General features: G+C 44.3%; 9 protein-coding genes across 9 annotated transcripts; 5 read left to right on the plus strand and 4 right to left on the minus strand.

Moving 5' to 3' along the window:
- Positions 1-177: 177 nt before the first annotated feature.
- KUCA_T00000510001 (uncharacterized protein) lies at positions 178-1,713 on the plus strand (the record flags this gene model as incomplete). Its single annotated transcript, XM_022605055.1, has 1 exon — positions 178-1,713. One exon carries the CDS (start codon positions 178-180, stop codon positions 1,711-1,713), a length of 1,536 nt encoding a protein of 511 aa, XP_022456561.1.
- A 556-nt stretch (positions 1,714-2,269) lies between these two features.
- Positions 2,270-2,854, plus strand: KUCA_T00000511001 (uncharacterized protein; the record flags this gene model as incomplete). Its single annotated transcript, XM_022605056.1, has 1 exon — positions 2,270-2,854. The coding sequence occupies one exon, from the start codon at positions 2,270-2,272 to the stop codon at positions 2,852-2,854; it is 585 nt and encodes a 194-aa protein (XP_022456562.1).
- Positions 2,855-2,906: 52 nt separating this feature from the next.
- KUCA_T00000512001 (uncharacterized protein) lies at positions 2,907-4,877 on the minus strand (the record flags this gene model as incomplete). Its single annotated transcript, XM_022605057.1, has 1 exon — positions 2,907-4,877. The coding sequence occupies one exon, from the start codon at positions 4,875-4,877 to the stop codon at positions 2,907-2,909; it is 1,971 nt and encodes a 656-aa protein (XP_022456563.1).
- Positions 4,878-5,097: 220 nt separating this feature from the next.
- Positions 5,098-5,427, plus strand: KUCA_T00000513001 (uncharacterized protein; the record flags this gene model as incomplete). The annotated part of the gene is made up of 1 exon (XM_022605058.1): positions 5,098-5,427. One exon carries the CDS (start codon positions 5,098-5,100, stop codon positions 5,425-5,427), a length of 330 nt encoding a protein of 109 aa, XP_022456564.1.
- Positions 5,428-6,322: 895 nt separating this feature from the next.
- On the plus strand, positions 6,323-7,057 carry KUCA_T00000514001 (uncharacterized protein; the record flags this gene model as incomplete). The annotated part of the gene is made up of 1 exon (XM_022605059.1): positions 6,323-7,057. The coding sequence occupies one exon, from the start codon at positions 6,323-6,325 to the stop codon at positions 7,055-7,057; it is 735 nt and encodes a 244-aa protein (XP_022456565.1).
- An 884-nt stretch (positions 7,058-7,941) lies between these two features.
- KUCA_T00000515001 (uncharacterized protein) lies at positions 7,942-9,066 on the minus strand (the record flags this gene model as incomplete). Its single annotated transcript, XM_022605060.1, has 1 exon — positions 7,942-9,066. The coding sequence occupies one exon, from the start codon at positions 9,064-9,066 to the stop codon at positions 7,942-7,944; it is 1,125 nt and encodes a 374-aa protein (XP_022456566.1).
- Positions 9,067-10,000: 934 nt separating this feature from the next.
- KUCA_T00000516001 (uncharacterized protein) lies at positions 10,001-11,335 on the minus strand (the record flags this gene model as incomplete). The annotated part of the gene is made up of 1 exon (XM_022605061.1): positions 10,001-11,335. One exon carries the CDS (start codon positions 11,333-11,335, stop codon positions 10,001-10,003), a length of 1,335 nt encoding a protein of 444 aa, XP_022456567.1.
- A 196-nt stretch (positions 11,336-11,531) lies between these two features.
- Positions 11,532-11,885, plus strand: KUCA_T00000517001 (uncharacterized protein; the record flags this gene model as incomplete). The annotated part of the gene is made up of 1 exon (XM_022605062.1): positions 11,532-11,885. One exon carries the CDS (start codon positions 11,532-11,534, stop codon positions 11,883-11,885), a length of 354 nt encoding a protein of 117 aa, XP_022456568.1.
- A 602-nt stretch (positions 11,886-12,487) lies between these two features.
- KUCA_T00000518001 (uncharacterized protein) lies at positions 12,488-13,594 on the minus strand (the record flags this gene model as incomplete). Its single annotated transcript, XM_022605064.1, has 1 exon — positions 12,488-13,594. The coding sequence occupies one exon, from the start codon at positions 13,592-13,594 to the stop codon at positions 12,488-12,490; it is 1,107 nt and encodes a 368-aa protein (XP_022456569.1).
- Between the last annotated feature and the right edge of the window lie 203 nt (positions 13,595-13,797).

Below are 13,797 nucleotides of genomic sequence, written 5' to 3' on the forward strand. Positions count from 1 at the left end.
AATATGTTTCATTGGTCTCAAAGAAATAAGTAGGACGAACCGCATTTGGTAATAGGGAGATGAGCCATAGCTATGTGTAGTTATCATGCAAAATGGCAACCCACATCTCGTAAGGTTACCTACCTGATTTACCACCCTACCACCCTCATTTTTTGTCTCTTCCGCTGACCTGTTCATATGGAAAAATCGGAAGCTGCAAGGGTTACAGGTGCTCATTGGGCATCTTTAAGGTCCAAACCAGAGCTTATAGTGATAGAGGATGATGAGATAGCTGATGCAGATGCGAATGATGATATCCAAGAGATCAAAACGCGATCTGTCTCACCACCACACAAGAAACAACGGCTACCGGAAACCAATGTCAAAACAGAAACTATCACATCCCCTATATCTCTGTTTTCAACAGAATTATCCAATCGCCAGGACAACCGAGATTGCCTGGACTTCAAAGACTTTGTTGCCCATCCTGATCTGGTTAAAACCTACCAGTTCAACTTCATGATAGATATTGAATTTCTGTTCGAGTCTCTTGGGCGAAACCTGGGGAAGTGCGAAGTTTGCTTGGTTACTAGCTTGAAGAGTTTAGTAATGGATGCCGAACTCTTCACTCAGTTGAAAGTCACAACGTGCGATGTGAAAATGGCAAGGTACGGAACTCATCATACAAAAATGATGATCAATTTCTTCAGAGACGGAACGCTACAGATCGTTATTCATACCGCAAATCTCACGTATGCCCAGTTCAACTACAATGCTCAAACCCTCTGGAAAAGCCCGATTTTGAAAAAACGCTCTGAGACTCGAAGTACCAATTTCAAAGCTGATTTGACTAGGTATCTGCGCAGTTATCATCTTGAGAAAATGGATGAGCTCAGCGAGATACTTGCAGAATATGATTTCAGCGAGATTTCTGCAGAGTTTATAAGCTCGTCTCCAGGGGACTATGTGCTGGATCTGGATCATCCAGGCGAGACTCTTTCAGGTTATGGAAAACTGTATCAGGTGTTGAATGCGAATAACCTGATTCCGCAAGATCATCAGAAACATCTCAAGGTGGTTGCCCAAATATCCACGATAGCAAGTCCATATGAGCTTTCTAGAAACATATTTCTTCATTTACTTGCACCCATGGTGAATGGCTCGACGTTTCCACTGAGTGATGGTGCTCTTGCCGTGTTTGATTCCGGTAAACAGGACAACTACGATGCAATCGTTGTCTTCCCAACCGACGAAGAAGTCAAGAACTGTGCTTCTGGAGAATTGGCAGGTGCAGCAATCCTGTATCAGCCCTATCCAAAATATTACAACCCTAACTTGGAGGGTCATAGAAAGGCTCTGAAGAGAGCATTCCACAGATGGATATCCAAAGTGGAGACTGGTAGAGAGAAATTTCCCCCGCATTGCAAGACTTACTGTGCTACCGATGATGATTACGCAACCCTTAAATGGGTTCTGATGACGAGTTCCAATCTTTCGAAGCAAGCGTGGGGATGTCCTGGGAAAAATCTGTCGCCAGACTCTCGAGTCCAGAAGTACAAGATCCAGTCGTTTGAGGCTGGTGTGTTGCTACATTCTGGTCAATTTGGCGGCTTGCCCCTTGTTCCAGAATACGTTAGCAACACAAGCAATAAGAACAATAGTGTTCCAATTAGACTGCCATTTTCACTACCCCCGGTGAGATATACTGCGAAAGATAAGCCTTGGTGTATTTGAGGAACGTTGCGGTCTGTATCGATACAATTACCCGATTCGGAATTTGGGTTGGGTACGAAGAACAGATCTGTTGGTATTTAAACGAGTAGGCAAGCATTGAATGAGACCTGGAAAAGTAGGAAATTATATTTGTGTCGTGTGTTTGTTATTCGTTAGTGGTGGCATCATACTTTGTGATGTGTTTACAGTTTTGGGTGAACTCTGGGGTCAATAGCAAGGATATCTTTGACTGAAAATTACAGTGATTCATTGAAAAAAACAGTTCTGAACACCAAAAAAAATACATATTTGAACCCCTGTGTAATTGGATATCTTAAATTTCACAAATCTCTTTTTGTCGTGTGTTTTTCGCTGAACAATTGCTGGTGGAAGCCCATGGCTTTATCTTAGAGAGCAAAGACGGTTAAATCTGGTCATCGCGCGATGCATACTCCAGTGAATCCAGAATAGTATCACCACAGATTCATCCCACTCAAGCCACCACTTCTCCTCTCTTTTTGATCTGGTTCATTTTTGAAATAGTTTTTTTTCTTCGATTGAAATTTTTGCAATCAGCATGTCACTGCATTCGGTTGAGCTACAGCGATCCGACTCCATAGCCACATCCTCAGCCACGTCCTCGAGGACCTCCGATTTCGAGGATGCACATACCCATTTCAGCGACGACCTATCGATACAGGCTGCTGAATCTGAAGACCCACAACCAACACAAGTTGCAAGTTCTGAACCTCCGGTTGTGACGGAGTCTGAGGAGGGAGACATCACCGTGGGACCTCTTGAGTCCGCGAGAGAGGGAGACAACTTGAGCCTGACGCCTCAAGCAACCATCGAATCTCAGCCAACGATCCGCAAACAACCAACCTACGAACAGATCAAAGAGGAAGAGTTCCAAAAAACGAAAACAGAAAATCAACGGCAGAGAGAAGAGGAGCAGACAAAGTATGTGGCCGAGCATGGACGGTACAGGAGGGAAGAGAGTGAATGTCACGAGTATTGGTGCTCGCTATACGGTGAAGATGATGTTTGCTGCAGCGAGCTCCGAGGAAACTGTTTTCAGAGCCCTGAACTGTGTATCACCACGTGTTTCGCTTGCTGCTTCTCGTCTACAATAGGTGTATGCATTACGTTGTGTACCACTTGAACATGGTACCGTGAAAACTCACAATCTTAGGATACAGTTTGTTTGCACAAAATTAATGGTGGCTTTCAATCAAATCTTGACCAAGCTCTTCGCCAAAGAACTCTTTGACAGTATCATGGTCGTACTGTCCCAAAAGATAGAGCTTCTTTGTCAAATCGTAGGTGATCAAATCGCTAACCACACTATCGTGTTTGTAATCTTCATGAGAAACGACAAAATTTCTAATGAATGCCGCAGTGGATGGGATCTTTCCAGCAGACCTGAATGAGATGAATTTGAGATAGGTTTTGATCTGGGCCAGCTCATCGACATTTTCAGTTTTTCCAAAAGTATCATCCACGAATGTTTCCACCAACGGAATCAACCCGGCAAAGGAATCCGTGCCGTTGAATATTTGTCCCAGAGTCAATTCCTCTACTATGGCAGATCCCTTCTCGAAAATGTTGGTCCTCATGTGGAACTTCTGTTCGGTATAGGCATTCACTCTATGGGCAGACTTCATGTTCTCATCAACCAACGAGATCGGGATGTACAAGTTGGGATTGTTCTTCAATATGGCACTGGCCAGCAAAACGGCAAACACGGCGAAAGCTGCGTTTTCAAAGTCAGTTATCGAGATTTCCATTGGTCTTAGCTCTACTCTCCAGCCTGGGGTCGAGTGGTTGTCAGGAGTGGCCTTTTGGGTGGGGGGTTTGAACCTCAGAGATTGCCAATTCGTGGACTGGATGTTTTCAAAATGGTCCGTCTCCTCGTCGTTGTTTTGGTCTATTCTCTCGTTGAAAATAACAATCGGATCACGAATGTACAAGTGCGCAAAATGGTGTGCCAGTATTGGGTCGAATCCCTGTGACTGCAGCTTGCTGTACACTTTATCATTGATAGGTGACTCGATATCGTTGTAGTCCTCCTTGAAAAATCCATAATGTTCCCCAGAGACATCGATATCACCCAGATACTGGTCTACCGAATCGTACCGCGACTTGGGAATCCTCTGCAAATTGGCATCCGGACGGGTATTACCTCTCTCGGAATGGCCAGGCAGTGGAGGCTCGCTTCTCTCAAACGGAGTACGATCATCAACCGCACCTGAAATCACGTTCCATCTCACGTCCTGGTCCGCCAAAAACCCTCTAAAGATGGGTGCGGCGGCAGTCAATGCTAATGTCAACGGCGCTATGTTTACCAGAGAGTCATATAGATATCTGGCCCTCCTCACATCGGGGGCTTGCATCGTCACCTGCAAACACGAAGAGCCCATACCAAACCCCATAGAGTCCATATATATGGATCCGGGCTGGGCTGCCCCTTGGAAGGCCTCGTCGTCATGGCCTGCATACAGCTGGCGATGCGGTATAGTGAGATCAACCTCGGAGTCTGACCTGGTCTTCGAGTCTTTGAACAACGGGATATTGATAGCCACCTTGGACCCTCTTCTCCGTCTAATGTTTGCGGTCAAGGTGGGGAATCTCACGTGTCTGTTGATGATCTCGTCAGGCAAAAAAAGCGACATCGAAGCAGCACCGTTGGCCTTTGCTGGAGGATCAGTGAAGAGACCAACACCCATTCTGGGAAAGGAAGTGTAAGTCATTGGAACCACACTCTTGTCCTTGACCTCACCAACCACAATCTTCCTCCTGGCCTCCATATTGCGTTCAACATAGGCATAACTTTTTAACGAGGCTCCATCGTACGGTGTGGCAGGCGTTGCTTCAATCATGTATCTACCGTATTCGGGATGAAACGAGACGTCGTTGTCAGCAGCCTTACGGTAGGAGACTCCGTCTTCAGCCAATCTTTCCAACATATCGTCTTCGTCAATGGCTAATTTGATGCTATGGTCTTTGTCGTTAACTTTCAACAACATGTACTCTATTTCATCACCCCAGAGAAATGGGTCGTCTGATCTTGCTGAGGCAGCCTCGAACATCTTGATCAATTGCTCCAATCCGTTATCCCTGACATGTTCACAGTGGTTTCTGGACTCAAGCCAGTGCAGCGGAGTTCCTAGTGATAAAAGCCCCATGTTTCAGGCCTGAATAACTGGAGTGGAGAGTGGACTTTAGAAATGGAATGTGGGCCCTATCTGAGCTCTCAAACAACTAGCAACAAGAAAGCAGGTGGAGCAGCAAAACCAACAGAAAACAAAAAACCCTCTATATGCAACAAAATTGTTGAACTAAATAAATAATCGAAGTTTGCACGAACCCAAGGCTGTAGACTTCAAATCCTCCAGAGCGGTGTAAATGAACAAAGGCAGGAGAGCTGGAAATTTGGGAGGCAAGGAAAAAATTTGGACCCGGCTTATATGGCCTTACTTGCAGATGCCTAATGAGAAGGTGATGGCTTTCAAACCCCGTACGCTTTTTAAGGGAGCGGAGAATATAACTTCCAAGGTATTGGATCTAATATTTCAGCCGCAAATTTTTGACTTTTCAAGTGCAGCAGAGGGGGAAATGTGGTATGTTCTGCTTTATGGTGAAAAACAGCTTATTCTAACGGACTCTGCAGCTAAACCGCGCGGTAAACAGATCAGCGAGTATCTGGGCCGTTTCTTCTGCAGTAATAATATATAGTCAGTCAGAAGACCCGTGCACCCAACAATTGCCCGAACAAATTGTTGTTTGGGGCAGAAATAGTGGTATGCGGAATCAGGAACCTTTTTATAGGAGGGAGTCCAATTAGTAATTATACGTGATGAGTGAAATGTTAGGCGCAAGAAGTTCGCTATTAAGTGCCGATTGTATGGTTCAGGGTCCTGCGTTAAATGTCCAAAATCTTCTTCGATTCAATGGAAAGCTACACGCTCCAATCATAACAATGCAAAATTTTGCGACTGAATTTCTCGTATTCTGCTCTTGCAAGTCCCCGTGCCTAGCCACAGCGATTTCGTAACCTGCCCCTCCATATTCGAAAGCCATCGAGCACAGCCATATTGTGCCGGGACGTATTGCCGATGAAATGACAATAGGCGAATGCAAAAAAGAAACGCCCGCGTAGTTTTGGCTCCTCGGAAAGATCTGCGGCTACAAAGGCATTTTGAAGTTTTCTAGTCCTCTGTCGAAGTGGTCTGTTGGTAACAGTAGTAGGGGTTTTGGTCTACAACTCTGTTCAGCTGTGAGTGAAGTACGACGCCTCTGCACCACCTCCCCACCGATAAACATTATTTGACTACCTTATGTATAAAAACACATCTTTTTTGGATATCTGCGATTTCTCTACTTCAATGCGGTTTCCGTTCTCGCTGAGATCATGAAAATAGCGCGCCCGTCTCCTCGTTGGTAGTGTAGAACGTACAATGTTCAGCCGCACGTGCAATATTTCAAATTTTTGGTTCTGAGCAATGGCCCAGAGTGATTTGATAATTTATTTATCTCGAAACTTTCTCAAATACTGATCTGAAGGCCAACACTTACAGCGATTATTTCGTCATAGAAGCTGTTTCTTGTGCCAATAGTACTCCTCTTGATCATGCCTGCTAAAGATCAAGCTCAACCCACAGTTGCCCCTGTGGGACAGCTCGATTCCATGATCGATTACAACAAGGCTATAGAATACTGGTCTGGTGTGGAGCCCACTGTCAATGGTGTTCTAGGAGGTTACGGTGAGACCACCTCGGTGCCAAAAGCGGATGTGGTTGGTTCCGCAACTTTCATGAGGAAATTAACCCCAAGACTATCGGTCGAAGAAGGCAAGATCAAGTACGGACTAGATTTCGGTGCTGGTATAGGAAGGGTTACCAGAGACTTCTTACACAAGCAGTGTGACAAGGTGGATTTGCTTGAGCCTGTGAAGTCTTTTGTTGACCAGATGGAAGTTGAATTGAAGTCGTTAAAGGAAAAGGGGAAGATAGGTGAGATATACCAAATCCCAATGCAGGATTGGGAGCCCTCTGAACCAAACAAATACTATCTAATTTGGTGCCAATGGTGCTGTGGACATTTGCCAGATGATGCTTTCCTTATCTGGCTGGACAACTGCAAGAAAGGACTACAGGAAAACGGATTATTGGTGGTCAAGGAGAACAACACCAGCTCAGATGACGATGTGTTCGACGAGGAAGATTCCTCCAAGACTAGATCGGACAAAAACTTCAGAAGGCTTTTCAAGCAGGCAGGTTGGAAGTTGATAGCAACTGAAAGACAGAAGGGTGTTCCCAAAGAGCTGTATCCAATTAGAATGTATGCATTGAAACCTGAAAACTAGAGGTACTCTTGAGAACCCACCATACAGGCCCACATTTGCATGGACATAGAACTCTACAAGTGATTTGTACATTAAAGAAAAACCGATTTCATTAACAGAATCTATTTAGACAAGCAATCGGATATGTGTGTGTTCACAAACTAGGTTCATTGTTAGTTAAATGTCACTATGCAGGTTGTTGGTGTTTTCTTTGTCTTGAAGTTTCTCAGGAAAACACATTTTGAGTCAGATAGGGGTGAAAGACATGATGGTTATTGTTCTCTTCATGATCTAGTAAATCAGTTGAACTATGCATATAAAGTGGAATCATCATACAAATCGGTAGCCAACCAGAGAAACAGTCAAAGAAATTCGGCAACAAGGATGGAGCCTCAAGAATTATTGATAACATACCATTTCCAAATTAATTGTCATAATAAACTTCAGTAACGAGAAGTTCAGTACTTATTGAGAGAAGAGAAGAAAGAGGAAGACTAAGTGGAAGAAAATCCTTCGCTTTTAAATAGGCGACAAATTCTCAATTGGTGCGTACACATCTAGGTGCGGCTGAACGATTTACATAGATTCCAAATGTTTTATTCGCTTCCACGAGAGCAAATATTTGTTTATGTTACTTCTTTTGTAAAGTTTATTTAAGAGTTATCATAGTATGGACGTTTTGTAGGTTTTTGGCTAAATTTCTGCGAGTTTGACATTGGTGTCAGCAATCAATGGGTGGTCCCTTCTGAAGTTTAGTGATTTCCTGAAAATTCTATCTCTTACAAAAAACTTGAAACACACAATGAATTTTATTGAACATTAAACAAAAAACTTCCCATAAGTAATATAATATATCGTACCATTTTTCCAACACAAACAAAAACCTCAAAGAGTTGGGTCTTAGCCTAGCTCAGTCTGTAGATCGATTCTCTGGCTGCGGTCAACCAGCTTTTCCATTCATGACCATATGGAAGTTTTCCAAGGGTATCATAAATGTGATCGATTTCGTACATATACAGAGTCTGGGACCAGAAAGGGTAGCGTCTTGCAGCCAGAATCATCACGTGATATCCCATGATAATCAGCGCCCTAGGATCATTGATGCCTATGAGCTCCGTGAACTGTTCTGGAACATCGATAACGTATCGAGAAAGGGTGCTTATCAGCTCATTCTCAATCTGCATTCCAGGAGTATTGTCATCTGGTTCTTTGTACGCGTGCGCTCTAAACTCCATCTTGAGTCTATCCAGTACTTTTTTGTATATGTCCCTATTTGCCTCGAAAGAAGGAGAACCAGCACTATAACCTGAGTTCGATCTCTCACTCGATGAACTGAAAGTACTGGGCGTGACTGATTGCTGCTCCGGTGAACTAGGCCCACCACTGGAAACTGAGTTCGCAGGACTGGGGTCGCTATCGGAACTCAGAGTACGCGGAGTCAAAGGATCCTGTTCAAAGTATTGCAAATCTAGTATCCCGTATAGGAATTCCGGAAAATACACACTTGCATCGGTGGAAAAAGATCCCAGACAATATCTCTTGTAGGTGTCCTCCAGCAGCTGGAACTGGCCGACAAAAGGAAGAATATCGTTGAAGAACAAATAGATCCCCTTGGCCACGCCTATGTATGCGATGTCAGCGATCCTGTGGTTCGGCGAAGCTGTTGCATAGAACATCTGGAGCGACGATGCAAGTAAAAGCGCAAGTGCATCGTACGGTTTCTGGGGTCGTAGGTTCTGCCTCATCAAACTGAGACTTCGACTGTGGTGGAACTCGGCCATGGAGACGTAGGCACTCTGCGACAAATTCAGCACATCATCCGAACCGGTCATCTCAACCTTGTGATACAGGTCCATCAATAGGACAGCCATGAATATGTGGTACAAGTACTCGTACTCGTGTGACTTATTGAAGGCCTCCAGATACACCTCCTGGCATTGCTTGCTGGTAGCAAAATGGGTGTAGAACTCGCTTTTCATGTAGTTGTTCAGCTTGAAAGTCAAAGATGAATGGAACCCATATGGCAGCATACTTTCGCTGCAGGTGTCACTCAGTGTCGGATCATCTGTTATAGCAGAGACCAAGGCCTGCGGAATACCAAAAACAGGCGGCCTGACATTGAGCGGTTCCTCTGATTCTATCTTGACCCTCTTGGCTGCCTTTCTAGGAATTACGGGCTCATAGACACACTCGTGTTTACCCTTTGCACATTTTTCGCAAATGGGTCTCGCCTCGTCACACTGAAGGGTCTTGAGTTAGTTCGACCGGCTAAAAAATTTGAGATTTGAAGGGGTAAACAAATGCTCCGATTCTTTAAAAAAAAACTTGCCTTGATACGCCGACTTTTGCAGGTGGAACATCCCGTTCTCACCTTTTTGTGTTCTCTCCTGTATTGTGGCATTGGTGGCCTCTTTGTTCCCCAGTACTTAGCTAGACAGTTAAGCCAACAACAAATCTCGATATGAGAATAATCGAGTCACTAGAGAACAGCAGCAGAATAAAGTGTCTAGCAAGCACAAATTATACGCGGGTCGGTCAAAAGACTAAAAGGTGTCGCTGAACCTCTAACTCCGCTCGTAAAGAAAGAAAACAGGGTTGACAGCTGAATTAGGTTTCGGTATTGAGTTGTAGGCGGTGGTCCCTCGGTGCCACTTGCTGCTCCTCTCCAACTTTTTATCCTCCCCACAACTTTTCAATTAGCATCACGTGCGGCTCCACATTTGTGTTTTCCGATATCACAGTAACTACCCATTTTTTTTAATTTTTTTAGATTTTTCTGTTATATTTTTGGATATTCTTGGTGGGGTGTACTGTAAGTTATTCATAATTGAGTGCAGCCAGCTTATCCAATTCAATAGCGTGGTGTCACCCCTTCCGTCAGAACCCCACGGCACACAACTGCAAAAAGAAAAATCCGACGGGGGTAAACTTTTGTAATTTATGTAAAGCAAATGCAATTCGTAATCACAGTCCTCTAAGTTTATCGCTGAACCAATCATCTAAGCCCCTCTCTTTCACCTGGAGATTGTGGATATCCCAGACATCCACTATGATGTTGAAGCATTTGATGTATCTGAGCTGATTCTTGGACGTGCCTAGAGGACCTTCGTTGTGCGACCTCTCTCCAATATACATCTTGAACAATTTCGCAATTTGGAGAACCTTGTTTAGACTGATGTTTTGGGGCATGAGATTTTGAGGGTCGAGTATTTTCTTGGCGTCTCTGAGGTTGACTGTTTCTGAATCGGTCAATTGTAGACACTGCGATGAAGTAGATGGTGATAGTAGTGTCCCCAAATGAGGACCAGGCCCTGTTCTGGCTCCTCCGTATTGACCAGTTCCTCGGTTGAAATTGTCCTGCATGGTGCTATACTCAACGAGAATCACCTCAAGATACTCCAACTGGGTGAGCTCGGCAACGGACTCCATCAGGGAGAGAATATGTTTTTGCGAAACGGGCAGTCTCAGACTTCTGAGTTGACGCATTTGAGGCAAATATTGCCTGAATGCAAAACTAGGAATAGCCTTGACCTCTCCATCATCCAGTTTGGTCTCGTGACCGTTTTGGAAAATAGGAGACACATTTCCATTGGACTCATTCAGAGTGTCAATGATCAAGTGTTGTAAACTTTCATTATGACCACCAATTGCTTGCATGTATTTGAGTGTCAAATGGTTCCATCCCTCATTGCCAAACACCTCTTTGGTTCTATTCCATCTTAGACGACAATACAATTTCTGGAGGCCGGATACCTCTGATATCAAATGGGGTGTAAAGTCGCAATGATCGTTGTAGTGGTCAATGTTTAGCTCTTTCAAACTGGTGAGGTATGGAGCTATCTTCACGAGAAAAAAGGAGTCTTTCTCGTATATTCTGTGTGGTACCAGGCTCTCCATTCTGATATTTTCCGCCTCTTCGGGGTCTATTCCGTCAAACATTTCGATTTGTGTTTCGGCTGAGAGTTGAGGCAACCCGGTCTCAAAACGGGCTTCTTTCATGACTTCAGATACATCCAGCAGACTGAGAGTTTGGAGCTCACCTAAGTTCAAACAACGGATGAGCAAGCTTGAGTCAGACGAGTTCAGCACTATTCCATCAATGGTAAGCTTCAGTAAACTTATTTTGGATCTGATTGGCGATTTGAAAAGAGTAGGAATGACATTCCCGTCGGTCGAGTCAGAGTTATTGCTCTCGTGGTTATGACCGACTCCATTGATAGAACTCACATTACCCCCATTGGTTGCAGGCGTAGTGTTTCTGAAAATGGAGCCAAAGTCATTCGTGGGGTTATTCGTCATTCCGTTGTAGAAATATTTGTTGAAACTATCCTGCAGATAGTTGAAGTCGATACCCAGCGAGTTGATGATATTGTAGTTGACGGGGAAACTTGTAGGTGCAGATTTGGCAATCTCCAATATCCTGAGGTTCGATAATAGCCCATTACAACGAGCAGAAGCAAACCCTTCCAGTCTAGACGTTTTTTGGAAATTGTGGATGACCAGCTGTGAAACACTCGAGACCGTCTCGCTATCATTCAACAGATGCCTGAGTGAATCGCGTGCGGCTGAAGCCTTGGTCTTCGAAGCCCCGAAATCTCCGTTAATTGCAACAAGACTATTACTGGGAATGCATTGTAACAGAATCTCCAAGTTGATCAAAGGAGAAGTGTACCAGAAGTTGATGAACTTCAAATTTTTCAGACGGGGAAAAAGCACTTTCTGTAGACTTCGGGCCAGATCCAGCTCCACAAAATGCTCAGGCAATTTCTTGGAAACTTCCAAGTACAAGATCAGCTCGGCTAACCGAGGATTTCTTTCGATTGTGCGGAAGAACGTTCTCAACCCATGAGAGGTTCTTATAATGGTTACCCTGAACTGATTTTCCGTCAGGCTAATGGAGCCATTTGCCAAAGACCAGTACTCGCTTCTGGTATCCGAGTATTCTGCCAATTCTTGATGAAAATAAGTCAAAGATGAGTCTATAGCAATCGCCCGGTACAACCTGTGAATACAAGCCGCATAAAGCGACTTGTTGCACAATGCCATGTGTAGACAATCTGCTTGGGGCAGACGGTCTGCTATGTGTTGCTGTATCTCCACAGGAAGAGTGTCTAACATGCTGGGGGACCAACTAGCTGGTGAAAAGTGGCTTCTTTTCCGCGAAACAAATTAACAAAAGCGAACCGACGAGTATTGCAAACCACCAGCCAGAAAAAAGACATGTTCAAAGAAGGAAAATTATATATTCGCGTTCACACTCGTTTTTGTGTGGAGTCTGTCACGCATCAATCGGTCCTAAACTTGATTTATCTTCCGCGATCTAAGTATCGATGATATCGGTTTTGGGATCTTTCGCTAATTGGCTATTAAAATTTCTTGTATTTTTCATTTTTCATTTTTCATTTTCCATTTTATTTTTCATTTCATTTCATTTCGTTACTTTCCGGGTGACTAAATTATTGCGCCAAACTCAACAGACTCGAATCTCATGTCGCCCTGTTGGTAACGATCTCTCATCCTGACTGTAGATGTTCCTCGAGGCTGGCACCACTGGACCATCAAGTTCTTCCAATACGAATGCGTATTGAAAGTGCTAGCCCATATGTTTCTCAAAAACTCGAAACTATCCATTCCACGTGGAATTTGGTAATATTCGCGTGTGGTTATTCCAGTGATACCCAGCATAAAATGGTAGAACAGCAAGAGACCTGGGAAGATCACTCCTAGCAAACAGTATATCACCAGGAACAAAGAAGCTCCAACATCTCTGAGACTGTGTGCTAGTGATATGTCCGGGTGTTCTCGTCTATAGGCAAATATATGGACGAACGATAGCACTATTATCCAAATACAGGACGTGACCGTTCCAAATAGAAAGGATAAGAAGAACCGTTTGTTTCTCTGACCAACACAGGTGTTCAACCATCTGCAATGGTGGTCCATGTTCATGATGCACACATTACAGTAAGAACAATGGGATGCTCTTGGGGGACGCCAGATCTTACAAGTAGGGCAGTATTTGATTTGCACCTCAGGTTCAGACTGCGGTTTGTAAGATCCAGTCATATCTCCATGAGCCCTTTTGTAACCAGGCATGGTGACAGAGGAGTTGTATTCGGCTGGGAGCCCCACTCTTTCTGCGTTGTCTGTGATGTGGATGTTTCTCGGTAAAACCCCAGGATCCATGTAAGAAGCTCGCAAAAGTCCCACAAAACAGTGGATCCAGCCATACACAAACAGTATCACCACCGATCCAGAAATGTGGTGCCAGAGCCACTTTGCCTCGTAGACGAGAAATAGCACCAGAGGAAGGACTATGAGGATCCCAACTCCGACTGGAAAAAGGGGCTTCAGGTTCCTCAATAGAATAGAAACTGTCTGTGCAGGGTTCCTTTTGACAGTTCGTATTCTCCCGCCAAAAAAGAAGAGATAGCGCGATGAGTGGAAAGCCTGGTAGTTGTATTTTGTTTCCAGACCGGGGTTGTTTGGGTTGGTAACCAGCCAGGTTTTGATTCTGGAGAGCCAGCTCTGGCCAGAAGGCTTATTCGGTATTGCCATTGCTCACACTTACCAAAAATTCATCACCACTTTGCAAACAACCAAACGCGAAGTAATGAAGTGACCACAAACGAGATGTGTTTTGCTTCTGTTATCCAGCCTTCTGACAAATTCAAGCGCACAACTATGTGATTGCGGCGTGATATTAATCTGTGCACTACTTTAATCTGATGGAAAGACAGTGATGAAGCATCAAGGTCTCT

The sequence above is a fragment of the Kuraishia capsulata genome, genomic scaffold, assembly GCF_000576695.1.
Source record: "Kuraishia capsulata CBS 1993 genomic scaffold, Kuraishia_capsulata_scaffold_1, whole genome shotgun sequence".
Classification (NCBI taxonomy): domain Eukaryota; kingdom Fungi; phylum Ascomycota; class Pichiomycetes; order Pichiales; family Pichiaceae; genus Kuraishia; species Kuraishia capsulata.